This window comes from Enoplosus armatus, chromosome 10 (genome assembly GCF_043641665.1).
Source record: "Enoplosus armatus isolate fEnoArm2 chromosome 10, fEnoArm2.hap1, whole genome shotgun sequence".
Classification (NCBI taxonomy): domain Eukaryota; kingdom Metazoa; phylum Chordata; class Actinopteri; order Centrarchiformes; family Enoplosidae; genus Enoplosus; species Enoplosus armatus.
The window spans coordinates 4,747,592-4,766,468 of NC_092189.1; the positions used below are offsets into that span (position 1 = coordinate 4,747,592).

Here is an 18,877-nt window from a genome sequence, read left to right on the forward strand (position 1 = left end):
TATGTCAGTGTTGGGTTTACGGCTTGTTTCCACTGCCCCCAAGGGGCCAAAAAAACTCTGTTGCTGCAGGTGTAATATATGCATACGGTCCTTAATGAAGCTTAAAAGGATTTCAAGGATTCGTGTTCTGTAGATGAATGTGCCCGGGACATCATGTGGTTATCTGGATATTCTTTTATGAATACCAACCAAATCAACCAAATTATAATTCATCATATATATCCCATTGTGCAATGGGGAAAAAGGTGCAGTAGAGTACACCTTGCGCAGGTCGCCAGTGGGTCACTTCCTCTACCTTCATCGTCTGCTGCACACATGGATCAACAGCAATATCACTACACTGAGTCATCAGTTTATAATGTTTAGTTTTTGTCGACATAAATCTTTGCATCAAAACCCCTTCCTCCCTTCCTGCAGGTGTATTAATGACGTGAGCGGTCAGACAGCCATCCGGTCATGGCGCTGTGGCGGTGCGCCAACACCTTCTGCAGGTTGGCTGCAGCGTGGTTTCCCCTGCTCTTCACATCACTGCTATGGCAAACGGTAAATCTTCATTGCAGAAGCTCTCAACTTCTCATGGGAGCCAGGGGTTGCTTGACTGACAAAGGTCACTTACAACGTGACACTCGATCTACAAAACCTGGCTGTGAAGGCAATGGGAAAATGTTGTTGTGCTGTGGGCGCTGATTAATTGGGAAACCACTCAGTTTCTAGTTGTAGCCATGATTACGTTTGCTAAAGTTGAGGCTGACGTAGGGTGAAATACACAACATAAGGATAGAAGTATAAGTATATAGACTGATTTCCTAAAAATACAGTTTTTCTAAATGTTGGCTCTCAGATGCGTACAATGCTTGATGGAATTGGGCACAATGTTAACCACCTAGTGCACACTCTATTTTATGTAAGCCTCAAGTCTATTTACTCCACTTAGTATTGATTTCTTTCCAAACCGTCAGTGCCAACGCAGGTCTGAACTCATCTGTTTGCTTCTCCTTCTCTTCTCTTTATCTTCTCTGCCCCCTCCTTCTTTTATTCCTTTACCCTTTCCTCCCATATTATCGGCCCTTTCTTCCTGCGTACCTCCTCTCCTCTCTGCAGATCTCCCCCATACATGCCATCCCATCGTGCCCACGGAGCTGCAGCTGTCCAGGCGTTAAAGAGGTCCACTGTACGTTCAGACACCTCACCGCCGTACCAAAAACCTTTCCTAAAGACACAGAGAGGCTCAACCTGGGGTAAGACTCAATCACCATGCATAAACACACATGCGCACAGAAGCATTGAGCCATTGTTATCAATGCCAGCCCATGGGGAAGAAAACTAAACACTCTACAGGAAATAGTATGGAATGTGGTGCAGGTGATTTGTCAGAGAAGCGTTTTCTTTAGCCAACAAATGGCACTGCTCACAACACTGCCTCTAATAACTCACAAGGCAAAATGCTGAGGCAAGTGCTTTTTGGTTGGCAAGATAGCTTCTTGACTGTTTTTATAAGATCACTTTTTATGCCATGGATCCAACAGAGAAATTACTCTCTTGCCTTAGGGGCCAGGATCATAAAAACATATTGCTGCTTGCCATCGGTTTATCATATGTCAACCTTCCTTTAGAATAAAAGAAGCCAGTTTTACACCAAGAGACAGCAGTCCCATCAGTGAAATTATCAGCACATAGCCTATGGTGCTTTTATTTTGACAACATCTGCTTTAAACCCAGATGATAAGGGCTTAGCACCAGCATGTGGTGCTGAACTGACTCCGGAGGGGATAAATCTCCTAATCACTTCCATGTGGGTGTTTGTATTGTGGACTGGGCTCTCACTGAACCTCCAGCCCAGCAGAGAAATAGCCAGCCACTGTGTTGTATATAACAAATTGCCTCGTCTAATAATTGGCTCCAAACAATACATATTTACATGGCAAACTACTTGGCGAGCAGCAGCCAGAGCTACACTATTGTTCACAGGAGGCTTCCCATTCGCATGTTGGGGCTCTATTGTGGGAACAGCTATCGCTGCATTTCAGGAGCATTACGTTTGTGCTCAGCTCTTCACTACTGGATATAATGCTTTGATGTGATAGAGCATTTCAGTAGGTAAATGGTCACAAAAGCTACAGTCCACAGGAGGTAAAGTGTCTCCATATGCGCTCATGTACTGTGGGAACAATACTGTGGGAGCTATCAGCGCATTCCACATAATCTTGGTCTCAAACCAAAACAAAATGCATGTGCTGTTTCACACAGCCAGCATGACACTACAGGGACTCTGTCGGAAAGGGTTTGGCAACGGCAAGTTTTATATTGATATTAAATTACGCCACCCCCTTCAGGTCAAACTGAATAAAGTGCTAGATGTCTTCTACTGTTTAAAGAGTAAAGACACGTTGCAGGGTGGAAATACTCCTAAAGAATATACAGCACACATAAATATATAGCCGACTATCAACAGCAGTAACCTGAGCCCGTGTTACTTCCAAGGCCAAAGAGCATTTCATACTATATTGTTTCTTTATATTACTTTATCTTATTTTTTATGAGAAATAAATCCTTAACAATAGCACATCCACTGTGTAGTATTCCCTCCACTGTTGGGGAGCCGGTCCTGGATGCCAGTAAATCAGAGTGTAAAGTCAGATTAGCAGCTCTGTCGTGCTCTTTATTAGATTTGGGGACGTTGAGACAAACTTGTTATCCAAGATAGCGTACCATTTGCCAAACATGATGGTTAGTCTAAAACCTAACGTTGGGTTATTTAGCTACCTAGCTAGAGCTGCCAGTGATAATTGCTGCTTCAGTCGGCTGTTAGAAATGAGAAGGCTGCATTTGTCTGAAATGAAGGACCCATTGTTTCAAAAATTAGGAAACAAAAATTGAGTGGTAAATCTGTCACCTTCATCAATGTAAACAACATTGAGAACAGACAGCTTGACAGGCCTAGCAACAATAACTAAGGGGGGGTGAGCAAAACTGCTCACACACTGCTGTCAGTTTACCACTTATGCAAATGACTTCACTGCAGGGAACTGTTTGATGTTGCACTTTTGCATTTTGATTTGCTATTGATTCTTTGTCTGTTCTAATGGGAATAAAGGTCATTTCTCAAGGACACTTTAGGACAGCAGACATGTGGAAGGGGACCAAACCTTTAGGAGGCTCTCTTAGAACATTAGACCACCCTGGTAACTGGGGTGCAGACCAGGGGGATTTAGTCTCTAATGCAAAACTGTTGGTATATGTTCACACCAGGCATGTTTGTAATGTTTTATTTACACTCTGGTGCCTGTTTTCCTTTAGTTTGGGTTTAGAGCAATGCAATTTGAAATTTCAAAAGGAAACTGCTCTGATAAATGCAGGCATCCATCCTCTTTCAAGGGAACTGTTGTGCACCGATTGTTCAATGAGTGGTGTGGAGGGTGGTATGGACCACCTACGGGAAACAACCCCAGTGCACAAGGATTTATGGTTGTGAGGAGATGGGTGTTGATTTCTGACAGCCAGCAGTTCGTCATACCTAGAGCCTGGCATAGTGATTCAGCTATTTCTCCATCTGCTCTCTCTATCACAGTAATGATGAATTATGGCCCATTATGGAACTTTGCGAAATAAGAAAGCAGAAAAGCATGCCCCCCGTGTGCATAAAACAACCACTTCCACCACTTTTTGTGTGTACAGTCGAGTGCACCACCATGAATGGCTTCGAGCTGAGATTGTCCGAAAGCCATCTGTGTGATTAACTGAGTAGAGACTGCAAAGAAGCGACACCGAGATCTTGGAGAGGGGTCAGTCAGGCAGTTGTATTCATATCATGCTACATTCTGTGACTGAGAATGTCTACCTATTGATTTAGTGTCGAAAAGCTTGGCAACAACAAAACAGGTTTGGGGAACCACCGTGGCTTAGGGGTTAAAAACGCCAACCGCAGTGTCCCCATTTCACATCCAGCCGGGGTTCTTTGTGGCACGTTGTTCCTAATCTCTCTTTCCGTCATTTCCTGTCATCTCTCTATTATTGCTGTCTAATAAAGAAGTATAATTACTAAGCCTTGCCCAGCAAAGCTGCTTGACATGTCACTGCATGGAGGTATACCAGCTTCAGCGTGCCTTGAAATGTTCTCGGCGAATGCTCGGGAGACCCTCTATGCTGAAGGAATGCTGAAACAGCTTTCGTTCTGGTATAACAGCAAAGCTCTTACACTGCCAGGGTTCGAAGTTCAGTTCCCAATGGGGAAACCTACTCTACAAATATGTGCATCATGGTAAAGAAAGACACTCTGGATGAAAGTGGCCACTGATGATATATTGTGAGCTGGCTGTTTTATTGATGGCAGTGGGAAAAAACGCAGAATCTCCCATATGTGTTCAATTGGGTAGGGGTAACTGCTCCTCGGGAATGTTGCATGTTTTTCAGTTTAGGAACTCACTACAGGATAGTGGCTCTGTCAGACAACGCTCTGCTGATTCCCGGTGTTGGAAGGCCTGACTAAACTCTCACACTCTGAAATCTGTCAAATGATGTCTGCTCATGCCAATAGACAACATGCTCTGTTGTGTTCCCCTGATGAATAATGTCTTTGAGTCTGTCTTCTACTCCTCTACACTGCACTTGGCAGTCAGTTTGATGTCTGCTGTAATTTACTGAAACCTGAACCTTTCGATAGTTCTTTGTATTTTGAATGCTGTTGTAGTTATGCACCGCCCTATGCGCATAGACGCCTGCGGCTTGAAGGAGTTATGTTGATGTTGTTTACAAGAGAAAATTAATATAAAAAGGCCCAGTCTATGCGGAATTTCTAAATGTATGCTGGGCCGATGCCGATATGTTTCCTTTGCCTTCCACATGGACGTTTTAAGAATGAGGAAATAATTGTGGGTCAAAGGTTGACTGAGGTCTCTCTGTCATCCCTCTTTTCTTCTTTCCATCCACTCTCTCCAGTTATCTTTCCCCCCTTCATTTGGAAGGTCACATTGCCCAGACACACATGCAAACACTGCCCACTCACTTTTAGTTTCCTATCCTTCTCACCCACATCATGACCCTCTGTTACTCTTTCATCCCACTAACTGGTCCTGTTTATTTTCTCTTTCTAACAGTTACAACAGCCTGACGGAGGTGGAGGGGTCAGAATTCAGGTCACTACGGCAACTGGAAATGCTCATGTTGCATGGCAACGACATTAGCACAGTCCACCCTGGGGCGTTTTACAGCCTGAGATCACTGCAGGTACAGTTTGTGTGTGTGTGTGTGTGTGTGAGTGTGTGTGTTGGGCTATCTTAACTAATACTAATACTACTCTAAATGTGTCTTCAAAATCAGGTTTCTAATTTTTTACTAGTTTGTGGTGAAAAAATAAGCTCAGCTTTCTCCTGACTGAGAACTCAGTTGAACACCAATATCAAACTTAATTCTTAAGTCACATAACTTGGACTTAATTGGACTTCAGTCTGCAAGAACCTATGGTTTCTCCACATGTCAGGTCCAATGGTTCCAACACACTGAAGTCAAGAGAAAGTGGTTTCATATGCATGGTTGCTGATGTGGTGTCTTCAATTTGTGGCAAACCCTCTTTATTGTTTGCATCTGTTAACTTCTCCATGTCTGGCACTAAATGATAGGCCATAGGTGGAAACTAAATTTTGTTTCAAGCTCACTTCTCCATTACATAACTCAAACGATGTTGCTCTCTTTTAAGAGTGACATGTATTTTCTTCTGTGGAGCAGGCACACACAACAAAGAGAAAATGATATGTGTCAAAGCATATCTAAAAGTAGTGAGCCGCACTGGGACTGGCTAACACCGGAAGAACGCACAATGTATGTTCCAACAGGGCCAAATCAAATCTCCCCCTACCTAAACCACATTTAAGCCAGCAATTAATTGCGCTTTGATTGCTTGACTTAAAATGCAGTGAGTCTTGTTGGGCCCATATGGGTCCAATCGGAACCTAAATTTGCATTTTAAACAGACTAAAGATCCATGCCAATACATCAGAATCAATTACATCAAGACTTAATTTGGTTTGGGTTGAGTCCTTGAGTTATTGTAGGAACAGTTGTTCCCAAAGACCTCTAATCTCAAATAATTGAGGATGCTCTTTTCTGTTGCAGCCCTAATTTGTAATGTAGACTTATAAAGTTTAAGGCTAGGTTTCTGAATGAAAATCTCACCAAGTGCACCTTTAATAAAGTAACTCAGTAACACAGTATGAAACTGAACTAAGACTGAATGGTTCATGCTGCCCAACCCAATGAGAAAGTGCTGCCTTATCTGCAGCTCTGCACATCTATTAGCCACTTTTAGCTCATCATTCCCTGTTCACACATCGACTGTATGGTTCAGTGTCACCAAATTCCCCTCAGATAAAACTGGGGCAGCCATTTCCAGCAAACACGCCGTTGTACACTACCACTACCTAACATGTAAAAGCAAAGAGACAAAATAATCAAGTGGCTGAATTATGTTTAAAGCATCTAAAAAGCTAAAGGTGACAATATTTTTTTTTGTCAGGAGTTGGTGGACTTAACCAGAGCTAAAAGGCTGCTGAATGTCGACTTATATTAGTCCAATTGCATATCAGGGCTGAGTTTGACTCCTTCTGTCCCCTAGTTTAATAATTGCCATAATTTAGTTTTAATGTTCAATAAATGTCAATATAACACTAATTCTTTTTTCCAGATCTTGAAGTTGAGTTACAACAAGCTAACATCGGTGAACACTGGTCTGTTTGAGGGCCTTGTTGGTTTGATCCGTCTCCATCTGGACCACAACCTCATTGACTTTATAGAGCCATACTCCTTCTCTGGCCTGACCTCCCTAAAACTCCTGCAGCTGGAGGGGAACCTTCTCAAAGAGATCCACCCTCATACCTTCATAACGGTGTCACTACTGGGAAGCTTTTGGACCTCTGGACTCAAGTAAGAAATAAAAAGACAGTGGATATTTCTCTTGTTTTTGGAAACTGGAAACCACCTTTTAAAAACTGTTCAGGTCATAGAAATTGTACCTTTAAATTCTACTATTTATATTTGTTTAATGGGGGTAGATATATAAAACTTGACAATAGTTCCCTCCAGTTAAAAGAGGCATAGATACCCCAAATTGCTTATAGGAATTCAATTTCTATACCTGTATTTCATACTTATAAGTATATTTGTTTCCCTGGCTCCTGCACAATGCATTCAAGGATATGCCCCATCTCCCTGTAACCCTACAGACCAATAAATGAAGGAAATTATACAATGTTTTTGTCTCAGACACTTACACCTGTCAGACAATCTGTTGGAGCAGCTCCCTGCCGCAGCACTTAAAACAGCTCCCAGGCTTGAGGTCCTCTCCCTACATGGTAATCCCTGGACCTGTGACTGTCAACTCCACTGGTTGGTAGAATGGAGCTCCACTCATGAAGGTAAGGACATGTGAATATGAATACCCCAATCGGAGTGAACTAAAACAGGAAAGGTCTGACCCTTAAAACTAAAACAATGAGCTAAAATAATCTAAAACACTCTGTAGAACCGAAGGGGAGCTTCAGGGATGATAATTCCCTGAAGGTTTATCGCTACAAGCGTTCACATTGTTTTCACATTTCACTTGATACATTGTTATTTAAAAAACATTGATTATAGCCGCTTGAAGGAACAATATCTGTCACAACATCAGTGGATATGTAGAGCAAGACGCTGACCAACATGACTGATTGGCTCCTGCAAAGACCAGAAGTAACATAGTACTGGCAGAAAATGTTGCATGTCTGCCATCCAACTTCTGCACGACACAGCTACTCTTAATTATCTGACTGTATTTGATCCGCATGTAGCCTATAAAACTGATTAAATTGTTTACTTTTGCTTCACCCTTCTTTCTCATTCAATGCTTTTCATGACACATGTGCTTTGTCTCATTTGTGATTGCTCTGTTAACTTTTCACAAAAACATGTTTAACCAGTCCCATATGCTAGTATCAACAGAACGATTGATAATATATCATGATGTTTATGGACTGCTTCATCTGAAAATAGTGGTCTGTGACTGCCAGCACTTTACTGGTGGATGAATGAACGTTCACTGAAGTCAAAATCCTATGAGTTAATATTGTACCTGCATTTTCTTAAACCACTATAATCTCAGATTCATGTTTTATTTTTCACCCCCCCCCACTTAATTCCTTACTTTTTCCATTACTGTGTCTTTACCTACATCTCCCTAACTGCCCCTTCCCTCTCACCCTTTCTCCTCCTTCGTCTTTCCCAATTCCTTGTTGTTCCTTGTTCCTTCTCTTCTTTATCCCTCCCTCTCTTCTCTCCCCCTCTGTCTCCCCAGGTGTAATAAAGTGCAAGAAGGAACGTGGCTCCAGTGAGACTTGCCCCCAGTGTTCCTCTCCTCAACCGCTGAATGGGACCCTTTTGCTGGGACTGACTCCAGACAAGCTTACCTGTGAACGACCAGCTCTTCGCTCCCCCCTAAAACAGTGGGACAATCCTGTGTGGGCTGAATCTGAAGCAGAGCCTGACCTCCCGTACACCCGTGACTTTGAAAAGCCTTTAGGCCATCTGACCTTCGTTCTCTCCGACAGCCATGCAAACAGTGCTCATCTGGCATGTGACGTGCGCCACCCTGGAGACAGTTCACCCATGACTTGGACAGTAAATCCACTTTCACCTGGGGAGATGTCTGTCAATGTATCACTGGTGACTGTCCTTGAGTGTGAGATTGATCGGGAGACGTTACAAAATCTGTGGCAATTGGTGGCATATTATTATGAAAGCCCTGCTATCTTGGAGAGAGGTCAACTGAGAGGAAATGCAAGCAGAGTAACCTATCAATATGCCCAAGCCATAAATGAAAATTCACCGTATTTCACAGATTTAAAAGGGTATTTGGTAGCCGAACCCTCGTGGCTGCTCCAACCCAGAGTCACTATGAGGCTCAACAGACAGCAGACAACGACGAAGAAACTGGTGATGGATTTCACTACTATGATCACCAAGCACATCAACAGCCATAGAAGGCAGGACGATGACAATGACCTCACCACGTCCTGGGCTCTAATTCGCAGAGGGAATGCAGGGCGGGTTCAGACTGCTCTTGAGGGTTCAAAGGTTCACTTTAAGTGCAGTGTTGTCACTTCAGATCCGGACGTGAAAGTGGAGTGGATGCGTCCAGATTTGTCCATTGTGGAAGATGCAACTGATAAAATTGAAATTTCTGAAAGAGGAGAACTTGTGATTTTGAATGCCACACTGTCTGACTCAGGCCTTTACCACTGTATTGTCAGAACCAAAGCTGGTGTGGACTTGATGCCTTTGAGGCTCACCATCAAGGAACGTTCACTCGGCCCCACTGCTTTCAATGGTCAGAAAATTGTAGTTGAAAAGGGACACTCTTTTTATCTTCCTTGTGAGGTCACCTCAGTTCAGCCCAGTCAAACTATGTGGTACCTACCCAAAAACCAAATTCTTCTCCCTACGCAACAGACAAGACGAGCAGAAGTGATGGAAAATGGGACTCTGGTGGTAAAGAAGTTGACACAAGAAGATGCAGGAGAATACAGCTGCTTGGCCTCAAATCTGTATGGAGTTGACATGTTGTCACACATGGTGGAGGTCACAGGAAAAGAGGTCTCTGATAGGTCCAAAGTACAGACAGAGAGAGAACAGCAGATCTTGCCAGTTGGCATGGAGGAAGGAGAGGGTTCAGGTGGAGATTACCAGGAAATTATTCGTCATTTTGCTACGCAATTCCCTAAGAAGGTGGGAACACAGCAAAGGAATCCTAATGGGTTTTCAAAAAGGATAAGAATTAAAGATTCAAAGAGAAAACCCAATAAATCTGTTAAGGAATTAGATCCAAATCGTTGGGAAGAGATATTAGCTAAAGCTAAGGCTAAACCAAGTGTTGCTCTGCCCACAGAGCAGTCACTACCAGAGCCCAGAACTGTAACTGTTCAAACAAGTACCTCCAAACCTACTACTACAACTGCCACTACAATTGCTTATACCGCAAACAACGTACCCCCTACTACTACCAGTCCTGAAATTAGGATAGAGGCAACAAATTTCCCCATCAATACAAAAGCTAAGACTGAAGCCTATTCCACAGAGAAGGAAGGAGATAATGGAAAAGACTCTGAAACCTCAGAAAGTCTGCCACAGGTTTTACAACCTCAGTTTCCCAGAAGTACAAAATCAACCCCACACCATGTTAGTGGGATCACAGAAAAAGCAGAAGCGATCACAGATCCTCCTGCTGTTGGAACTCCTCAGCCAGTTGATCAGTCAGAAAATAAGCAATCTGGAGAGGGGAGAAGGAACTACAACCTTGTCCCTGGTCGGTCAAACAGGAGAAGGCCACCTTATAGACGTAGAAAACCCCCAATGAGAAGGGTCCATCCACACGTACACCCATTCTACCATTCATCAAACAAGCCCCAAACCACTGTTCCCCCAACAACAACCACCACACCAACAACGACAATGACCACAACTACAACTACTACTACGACTACTACTACTACTACTACTACCACTACCACTACTACAACACCTGTTCCAACCACAGTGGAAGACCGTGAGACCTTATCTGCTGAGTATCAGACAGAGGAAGATGAAAACGAATACAATGAGGAATATAATTACAAGGATAGTGATAGTTCAGATGCCAAGGAAGATTTAAGCAGTGAAACCTCTCATACCACTAACGATCTTGACAGTAGCCCTACCACATTTGCGTCAGCTAGAGAACAAGATCCCAATGTAGGTAGATCTCCAGGTAGACATAATTTACCTAATCCAAAGATGATTGCCCCTCCAAAGCTAGATAGCACCCCTCATCCGACTGAGGCGACTGTTGAAGAGAGGGAGAGGGAGAGAGAGAGAGTTGAGACCAGAACGCAAATTGAAGAAAAGGGCAGAGACAATAAAAATCTTGCAGGAGAGAGTGAGAGGAAGGTAATAACAGCAATGGGAGGGCATGAAAAACACCAAATAGACACAGAAAAGGAGTGGGTTACACAGAGCAACAATACGCAGGACAGCATCCGGTTAACAACACAAAATAGACCAAGACATAACACTCAACCTTCACTAGAACAAAATACACCAACGCAAGCAAGAACTTCATCTTCCAAGGTCATGACCTCACATTCAACAAGAGGCAGAACAAGAGAAGAGGTCACACAGAAAGAGGATAAAGAAGTAAACAAGCCAAAAGCGAAGCCTGAGATCACAGATCACAGTTACCCAATAATGGAGCCAGTTCACCCGTGGCTCCATCAGAACAAACAGGGAGGAGGGCAAACTACTACTTCAAGGACAACACAGACAAACCAAGACAGAAATACGGGAAGACAAAGTGAAGTGAATCCAGGCAGGCATTTACAGCCTCCCAGAGTCCCTCCAACCTCCCGCTGGCCTTCATACCATCGTCATAATTACTACCCCTTCTACCCTTCCTGGCCAGGTCAAAGGTCATTTCCTCATCCACGGCAAGGTAAATAAAGCTACCGTGTAGGGGTTTCCTTATTAACCTCTGTTTTGAAATTAGGTGTGATGACCAAATGTGATTAATAGAACGTGTAGGAGGGTAAAGAACAAGACTATTATACTGACTCGACAAGCTAATATACTCAAAAAGGGCAATATTACGTTGGCTTGGTGGAATGCATCATGTATTTTGATACAAATGTTTGTTCCTAGGTCCTGGGTCACACCCTGTGCCCACGCACCGACCCTGGCCCCTCCCCCACCCCTGGGCTCAAGGCCTGGTTGTCACCAATCGACCAGAGATCACAGCCGAAACAGTGAAGCCCACACCTACACTTTCTGTAACAACAGGAAACTCCAGATTCACACCCTCCAATCCCCACGTGTCACATCATCATGCGGATGGCAGGACCAAAACCAGAGATCAACAGTTTCTATCAAGGCTGAGGAACAGATACAGACAGGTTTGGTCCATTGGCGTCCACAGTGCACTAGAGTGAGACCAAGAGATTTTTGGTATTACAGCACAGCTGTTTAAGGTGTTGGATTAGAAAGGGTAATTGGTCAGTTGGTGTGACAGAGGGTGATGTCAGTCAGTTCTACTCCTCTTTTTAAAACAACATGCTCCCCAGCTGCTAGCTGTAGCTGCATAAAGCTTTTTATCTTATTTGAGCTCATTGTTTTGGTGTTACACTTTAGTAAGGTTGAGGTGAGCTGCTTTCATTAACCAATTTTTCAGCAGTAGCAGGCATCTTCTGTGATCAAACAACATCTGATTAACTCACTGTACGCTGAATGCTCAGCGCCAAATGGCCACGGGAAAAGTGGCAATTCGTTTTTTATTTGAACTTGGCTTTGCTAGCGACACAATCACTAATGATGGCAATGATGATTCAGCTCTCAGAGAAAGGGGATTTAATTCCAGGTAAATGGTTTAATACTATAATAACTGATCATTTTCATTTTGATTTTTCCAGGCGCAGCTCGATCGCATCGCTCAGCTAGGGAGGATGGTGACACCCAAACCTCGCACTAGCTACCACAATCCTCCATCCCCCATCACACAGAAACCACCAGCGCCCACTGCTTCTTACATTTACACCCTGCGCCCTACGAAACCTGCTAAACCTTCATCATCATCATTCTCTGGTTTCATCCCAACCCCTCGTCCTTACCACCCCACCACCCCTGGGGTTCTGTATGGAGGTCGGTGGCCTGTTGGAGGTAGGCGCATTATTAAAAATATGAAGGCAATGGATTTATAATGGAAAATTAGTAATATATTTTTGATGATTATTATATTATTTTTTGCTTGTAGCAGGACGAATCAGCTCTCGGCGGCCCACAGCTGCACCTCCTTTCCCATGGGTGTTGGGAGCTGAAAGTGGTGGGATGAAGCCCCGTATTACCACTGTAAGCACAGCTAGTGTGTCAGTCCTGGCGGAGAGTGACGTGTTCCTGCCCTGCAAAGCAACAGGGAATCCTGAACCCAACATCGCATGGACCAAAGTCTCCACAGGTAAGGGATAAAGAGGGAAAGGGAAGGAATTACGACAAAAAGCAAATTACAGAACATAGAAAAATGGACAGCTCTTTCATCTCATTGGCCCTGGGTCAGATCTGCCTGCCACTGTGTCTGTTTTGATACTATCACTGGGGAACGCCAGAGACAGATTCATGAGAATCTGAATTTAAATCTCTCCCTCATCACTGTCTCCTTATCCTTTCTGTTCCCTTCTCAGGTGCCACCATCCCAGCCAACACAAAGCACGGTCCCCGTTTTGAAGTCTTCAGAAATGGAACTTTTGTCATTAAAAACATCCAGCTTCAAGATCGAGGCCAGTACCTCTGTGCAGCCCAGAACAGGTTTGGATCAGATCGCATGGTCATTACCTTAGCTGTCCAGACTGAGGCACCCAAGATCCAGCCACCCAAGTCTACAGAGATAGCAGTGTATATAGGGAAAAGTGTGTCTCTTGACTGCCTTGCTTCGGGAAAACCACCTGCCCAAATCTCCTGGATTCTTCCAGACAGGACGTTTGTGCGTGAAGTCGGGACTGTTCACACTCTCCCTTTTCCAATGTCTCTGCTTCAAAATGGAACCCTGCAAATTCACTCTCCCAATTTCTCCAGCAAAGGGGACTATAAATGTATTGCAAGCAACGCAGCAGGTGCTGATACAATCACTTATCATCTCCATGTGGCGGCTCTGCCTCCAAGCATCAGTGAAGGAGCAATGGATACTGTGATCATTCAGCCAGGTATAGTACAGACATTTAAAGTCATGCAAACAAAAACATCCTCAAACTTCCTATTACAAGTAGTTTTCCACATGATATGGCTGTTAAGCAAAGACAATAAAATGTTTGCAATGTCACAATGAGTAATCTAAACTAATAAAATCACATTTAACCAGGCAGGAGTGTGTATGTCCACTGCTCTGTGAAGGGCGAACCAGTGCCCACTATGAAATGGATGCTCCCAGCAGGTGTCCATGTTAAACCATCACAGTTTCTTGGACGCAGGCTGTTTGTCTTCCCCAATGGTACACTGTATGTGAAGAATGTTTCGCCAGCTGACGCTGGGAGGTATGACGTGCATTTCTTTTCTGTCTATTTTCATGATTCAGTCTTCCTGTCTATATACACTGGTTAAATGTCTGGTTGAATATGTGTACTTTCTGTATCACAAGCCAAGGTAGGTCGGTCAGTCCAGTTTTGGTTCAGACTGAATTTTAGGGTAGGATGGGATGCCATGAAATTTTGTACATACATTTATGGTCCCTAGAGAATGAATCCTACTTTCTTTAGTGATCCCCAAAGCCATCTAGCGTCATCATCAGGCCAAAATTTTAAATAGTCCAATGCAAAACTAATGGCCTAATTCCCTTCAGCATCAGAAAGCTACCAGCATGTCTTACTCACTTGTAATTGGGACCAACTGCACATTTTCAACATCTGACTTTGAATGGCATGCAGTAATAGCTAAGGACAGTAGAGGTGTTGTATACAATATTTAGTCAAGTCAAATATTGTGTCCCATCAGGCAAAGCACAGTATATACAGTATGTCCCAAGCAATACAAATTTACAATGCAGGTCAAAGTAATCAGGCCATTTAAAATGTTCTTATGTAATAAAAAATATAGAAAAATATATAATCTGAGCTCTTAGACTAAAGTCACCAGGCTGCTATCAATCCTTCCACAGGTATGAGTGTTTGGCCTCTAACGCTGTGGGCATTGCCAAAAGAACTGTTCTGCTGGAGGTGACAGGAGATTCCCCCTCCTTCCCCCGCCAGCCTCCTCCTCCTCTTCCCATCCTTCCAACCCACCGCCATGGTGCACCATCCCGTCAGCACTCTGTCTCAGCTATGTACGGTTCTGCTGTCTACCTCCACTGTCCAGAGTCTACCGGATTCACAAGAGGGACCATCTGGCAAATACCCTCTAAGACTATAATGGAACATAGATACAGGTAACTTACTTTTATAAATTCATGAATAAGCACAATACCGATCAAATTATTAATACATTGAAAGGTTTTTGTTTCCATTAAACTTGAACCTAAACTCATCCCCCTCCCCCATCTGCCTGCAGTCCGGAGAGACCAATTAAAGTCTTCCGTAACGGGACTCTGAGGATACTACAGCTAACAGAGCTTGATGGTGGAAATTATCTGTGTGTCTTTCAGCGGCCCAATGGGGAGGACATGGAGCTCTTCCAGGTATGAACAGGACAGATAATGACTTCAGGCAGGTTCATTTAGCTGCCAACTCTTTTCCATCAGTCTTCATTTCAGTGGTTCTGGCTGCAACCACTTTTTGTTCATTAAGAATTCTTGTTAATGAAAATCAAAGTCACTCTTGCAAAGATGTGTAACATGTCTATACATCTTCCATCAAGAATCAAAGATGTGGTCTGTCCTCACAGTTAAGATTTTTTATCAATACTAGACTGAAGTCTGTCTCTGTATTTTCAAGGCTTTCAGTTTCACATTAAAAGTTCTTTATGTATTTGCTTTATCAGGTGGAGGTGTTAATGACCCCTCCCAGAATTGAACACGTGAGGACTGCACAGACCAGGGTCACCTTTGGAGAAAACTTCCAGGTAACTATATAGGATAGGCTGGGTCAGACAATGTAGGTGCCTTTCCATATCACCTGTGTTTTCTAGTATTTTCTATTTATACTATTAAATTTATTTATATACAAATACTTATAATAACTTACTTATAATGAGACATCAGGGTCTCATTCCCAAAAGTGTCTTAAAGCAGTTGGTCTGTTGGTTGTCAATCGCTATGTGTCATCAGCCCTGCGATTGGTTACTTTAAAATCAGATCAATCTTACACCCTTTCAGCACCATCAACAGTATCATTAAGACAAAAGTAAAAATTGCACAACATTTAATAGTTAAAAAAACACCCCTAATCAATAAGATCTTTTCAGAAATGAGCCTACATTCATCCTTATCTTTCTACCTCATCCACTCATTCTCCCTCCTTTGTTTCCTTGTTAGGTGGACTGTGTTGCCACAGGCCTCCCAGATCCAGAAGTTTCCTGGAGTCTCCCAGATGGAACTTTAATCAACAACGCCCTTCAATCAGACGACAGCGGCCTTCGCAACCGCCGCTATGTTATTTTTGGAAATGGAACTTTACTTCTCCAGCAAATGGGCAAAAAAGACGAGGGTGACTACACTTGTTATGCCAAGAACAAACTTGGCAAAGACGAAAGAAAAGTGAGCGTCAAAGTGGGACCGAATGCTCCAAAAATCAGATTCAAATCACAATCACTGGTGACAGCTAAGTTAGGAGAACCAGCTAAATTGAATTGTCAGGCAACAGGTGAACCTACACCAAAGATCATGTGGATCTCACCAAGAAATGATGTGATATCGATGATATCAGACAAATTTCAGATCACGGATGATGGGATGTTAGTGGTGAAAAAAGTTATACTGGCTGACGAAGGGAAATATGCCTGTGTGGCACGAAATTCTGCTGGTGATGACGTTAAAAACATGAAACTTGAAGTTGAACCACAGGAACCCTTTGTCAATGGCATGAAAGGGAATAGCAACACAAAGGTTTTGGCTGTTTCCTACCAAACAGCGCTACTGGATTGCAGAGTGGTAGGGAAACCCGAACCAAGAGTCTGGTGGGTAACTCCATATGGCCACTCGCTCCCATCACCTTACCTGGGCGGTCGCTTCCAAGTCCACCGGAACGGGAGTCTGGAGCTGAGAGGGGTGAGGAAAACAGATGAAGGGAGGTACATGTGTCTGGCTAAAAACAATCTGGGTGAAGCCTCACTCTTGGTTGAATTAGAAGTAGCATCACTTGCCGAGAAACCAAGTTTTGCTGTTCCTAATATTGAAATCTTACCAATAAAGCAAGATAGTGGGGCGCTGATCCTGGAGTGCCCCGCTCGTGGCAAGCCGAACCCAGAGTTTGCATGGGTTCTACCCAATGGGACATTGTTAACACCTGGTGTTAGACTCCAACGCTTCACACATCATCTGGGTAATGGAACTCTACAGATCTCTCAACCGACTGCAAGTGATAAGGGAGTTTACCGGTGCCTAGCAAAAAATATGGCAGGACAAGCGGAGAAACGTTATGCACTGGAGGCGGGCAGAAAGCCAGTGATCCGAGGATCTACAGGTATGTTTTTGCATCTCAAATGAATGAAGCGGAAGTCTCCTTAGTTTGGTCAATAAAGTGACTAAGGGCGTTTTCAAACCCATAGTTTCTTTACTGTGGTCTGAGTCAGTGGATGGTTAACTTTTTGCATTTTCCCCTTTGGTTTCTTATCACACAGGCAAAAATTAAAATGCACCAAAACGCATCACATGAGAACATTCACTCTGCTCATTATTAGATGTGTCTTGGGCGGATGAACTGCTCCAGAATTATTTCGTGACCAGACCGAGACAGGTATAATTTGATTAGACAGGTATGACAGTATTATTTCTGTGTTCAGATCTGCCCAAATGAATTGTACCGAGGGGGAAAACAAACCAGAGTCTAATTCAGCTGGACTAAGTAACACAAGTTTGAAAACGCCCTAAAAGCATATGAAGAATCAATGGGAAATCTGCCTATATTGCCTCACTTGAATTGCATCTTTTGTTGTAGCAATCATTTTTGAATGAAATCAACTTACTGACTCATAATTTTACTTTTCCAGGTGGGATGAAGATCACTTATGGCCTTAGTCTCAACTTGCCCTGCACTGTGGATGGCTGGCCAAAGGCGTCAATCACATGGACTCTACCTAATGGTCTAGTTTTGGACAAACCTCAAACCATTGGCCGGGTATCTTTTCTTGCCAATGGGACCCTCCAACTCAGCCGGGTGGCCACCTTTGACAAAGGAACATACATCTGCAAAGCCTCCAACTCCTTTGGCTCATCAACACTATCCTACCCAGTTGCAGTGATGGTTTTCCCACCACGTATCACCAATACGCTGACCTCAATTACAAGAGTCAACCGGGGATCACCAGTGACGTTAAATTGTGTTGCAACCGGTATTCCTAAGCCGGATATTTCATGGACGTTGCCTGGACGCACAACGCTGGTTTCACATAACCGGTTCACAGTACAGGGAGGGATTCACATGACAGAGGAGGGCAGTTTGGTCATACTGAATCCCATGCTCATGAACTCTGGCATTTACAAATGCAACGCTAAAAATGCACTCGGAACAGACTTTAAATCTACGTACTTACAAGTGGTCTGAGGGACAGTTAAATCACACAGCAGAATTAAGACTGGATGAGGATTTTTCCATCAGGATTTGAATATAAAGACACTCTGGAGAGAGAGAGAGACTTAAAACTGCCTGACTGGTGGCTTGGCTTGAGAAACCTTGCAAAGTTTCCACTGAACAAAAGTTTCAAATGTGGACTTCACAGTTAACATTCACCTTTTGTGATTTTTAACTGCGTTTATGGGGCAAATGTTGCATTAGTCTTTTAATTCTACATTTTGGACCATAAAATGCATTTTCACTTCTCAAAGTCTCTGTTTTGTCCGCTCAAAGGTTTGCCTTTCCAGCCTTACCCTTTGGATGTAATTTTACAGTCCTCACACAACATTATTAGCCTGGCATCGCCAGACCAAATTCGCAAATACAAATTAGTCTGGGACTTCTCAGTTCATTTTCGATTTCCAAGGGGCTTTATCAACGGGCGCAGACCAAAATGCCTCTGGACGCAATTGGATAGACCTACAACAAATCAGAGCGACAAAACGTGTGACGTAGCGCTGAGCGTCCTGTCAGAAGTACGGCAAACACGTCTTTCTTATAAACAAAAGCTTTAAGCGCAGTTGTGTGTTCTTCTTTCAGAGAAAATATACCGTCCAGTTTGTTTAATACTGATGCGATAG

At 43.4% G+C, this 18,877-nt stretch overlaps 1 protein-coding gene across 1 annotated transcript; it reads left to right on the forward strand.

The window, feature by feature from the left end:
- Nucleotides 1-456: 456 nt before the first annotated feature.
- LOC139291645 (matrix-remodeling-associated protein 5) lies at nucleotides 457-18,227 on the forward strand. The gene is made up of 16 exons (XM_070913745.1): nucleotides 457-543; nucleotides 1,102-1,238; nucleotides 5,094-5,223; nucleotides 6,677-6,915; nucleotides 7,255-7,406; nucleotides 8,321-11,488; nucleotides 11,695-11,945; nucleotides 12,459-12,705; nucleotides 12,800-13,000; nucleotides 13,224-13,742; nucleotides 13,898-14,069; nucleotides 14,690-14,956; nucleotides 15,079-15,205; nucleotides 15,508-15,588; nucleotides 16,001-17,147; nucleotides 17,674-18,227. The coding sequence occupies exons 1-16, from the start codon at nucleotides 457-459 to the stop codon at nucleotides 18,225-18,227; spliced, it is 7,479 nt and encodes a 2,492-aa protein (XP_070769846.1).
- Nucleotides 18,228-18,877: the final 650 nt, after the last annotated feature.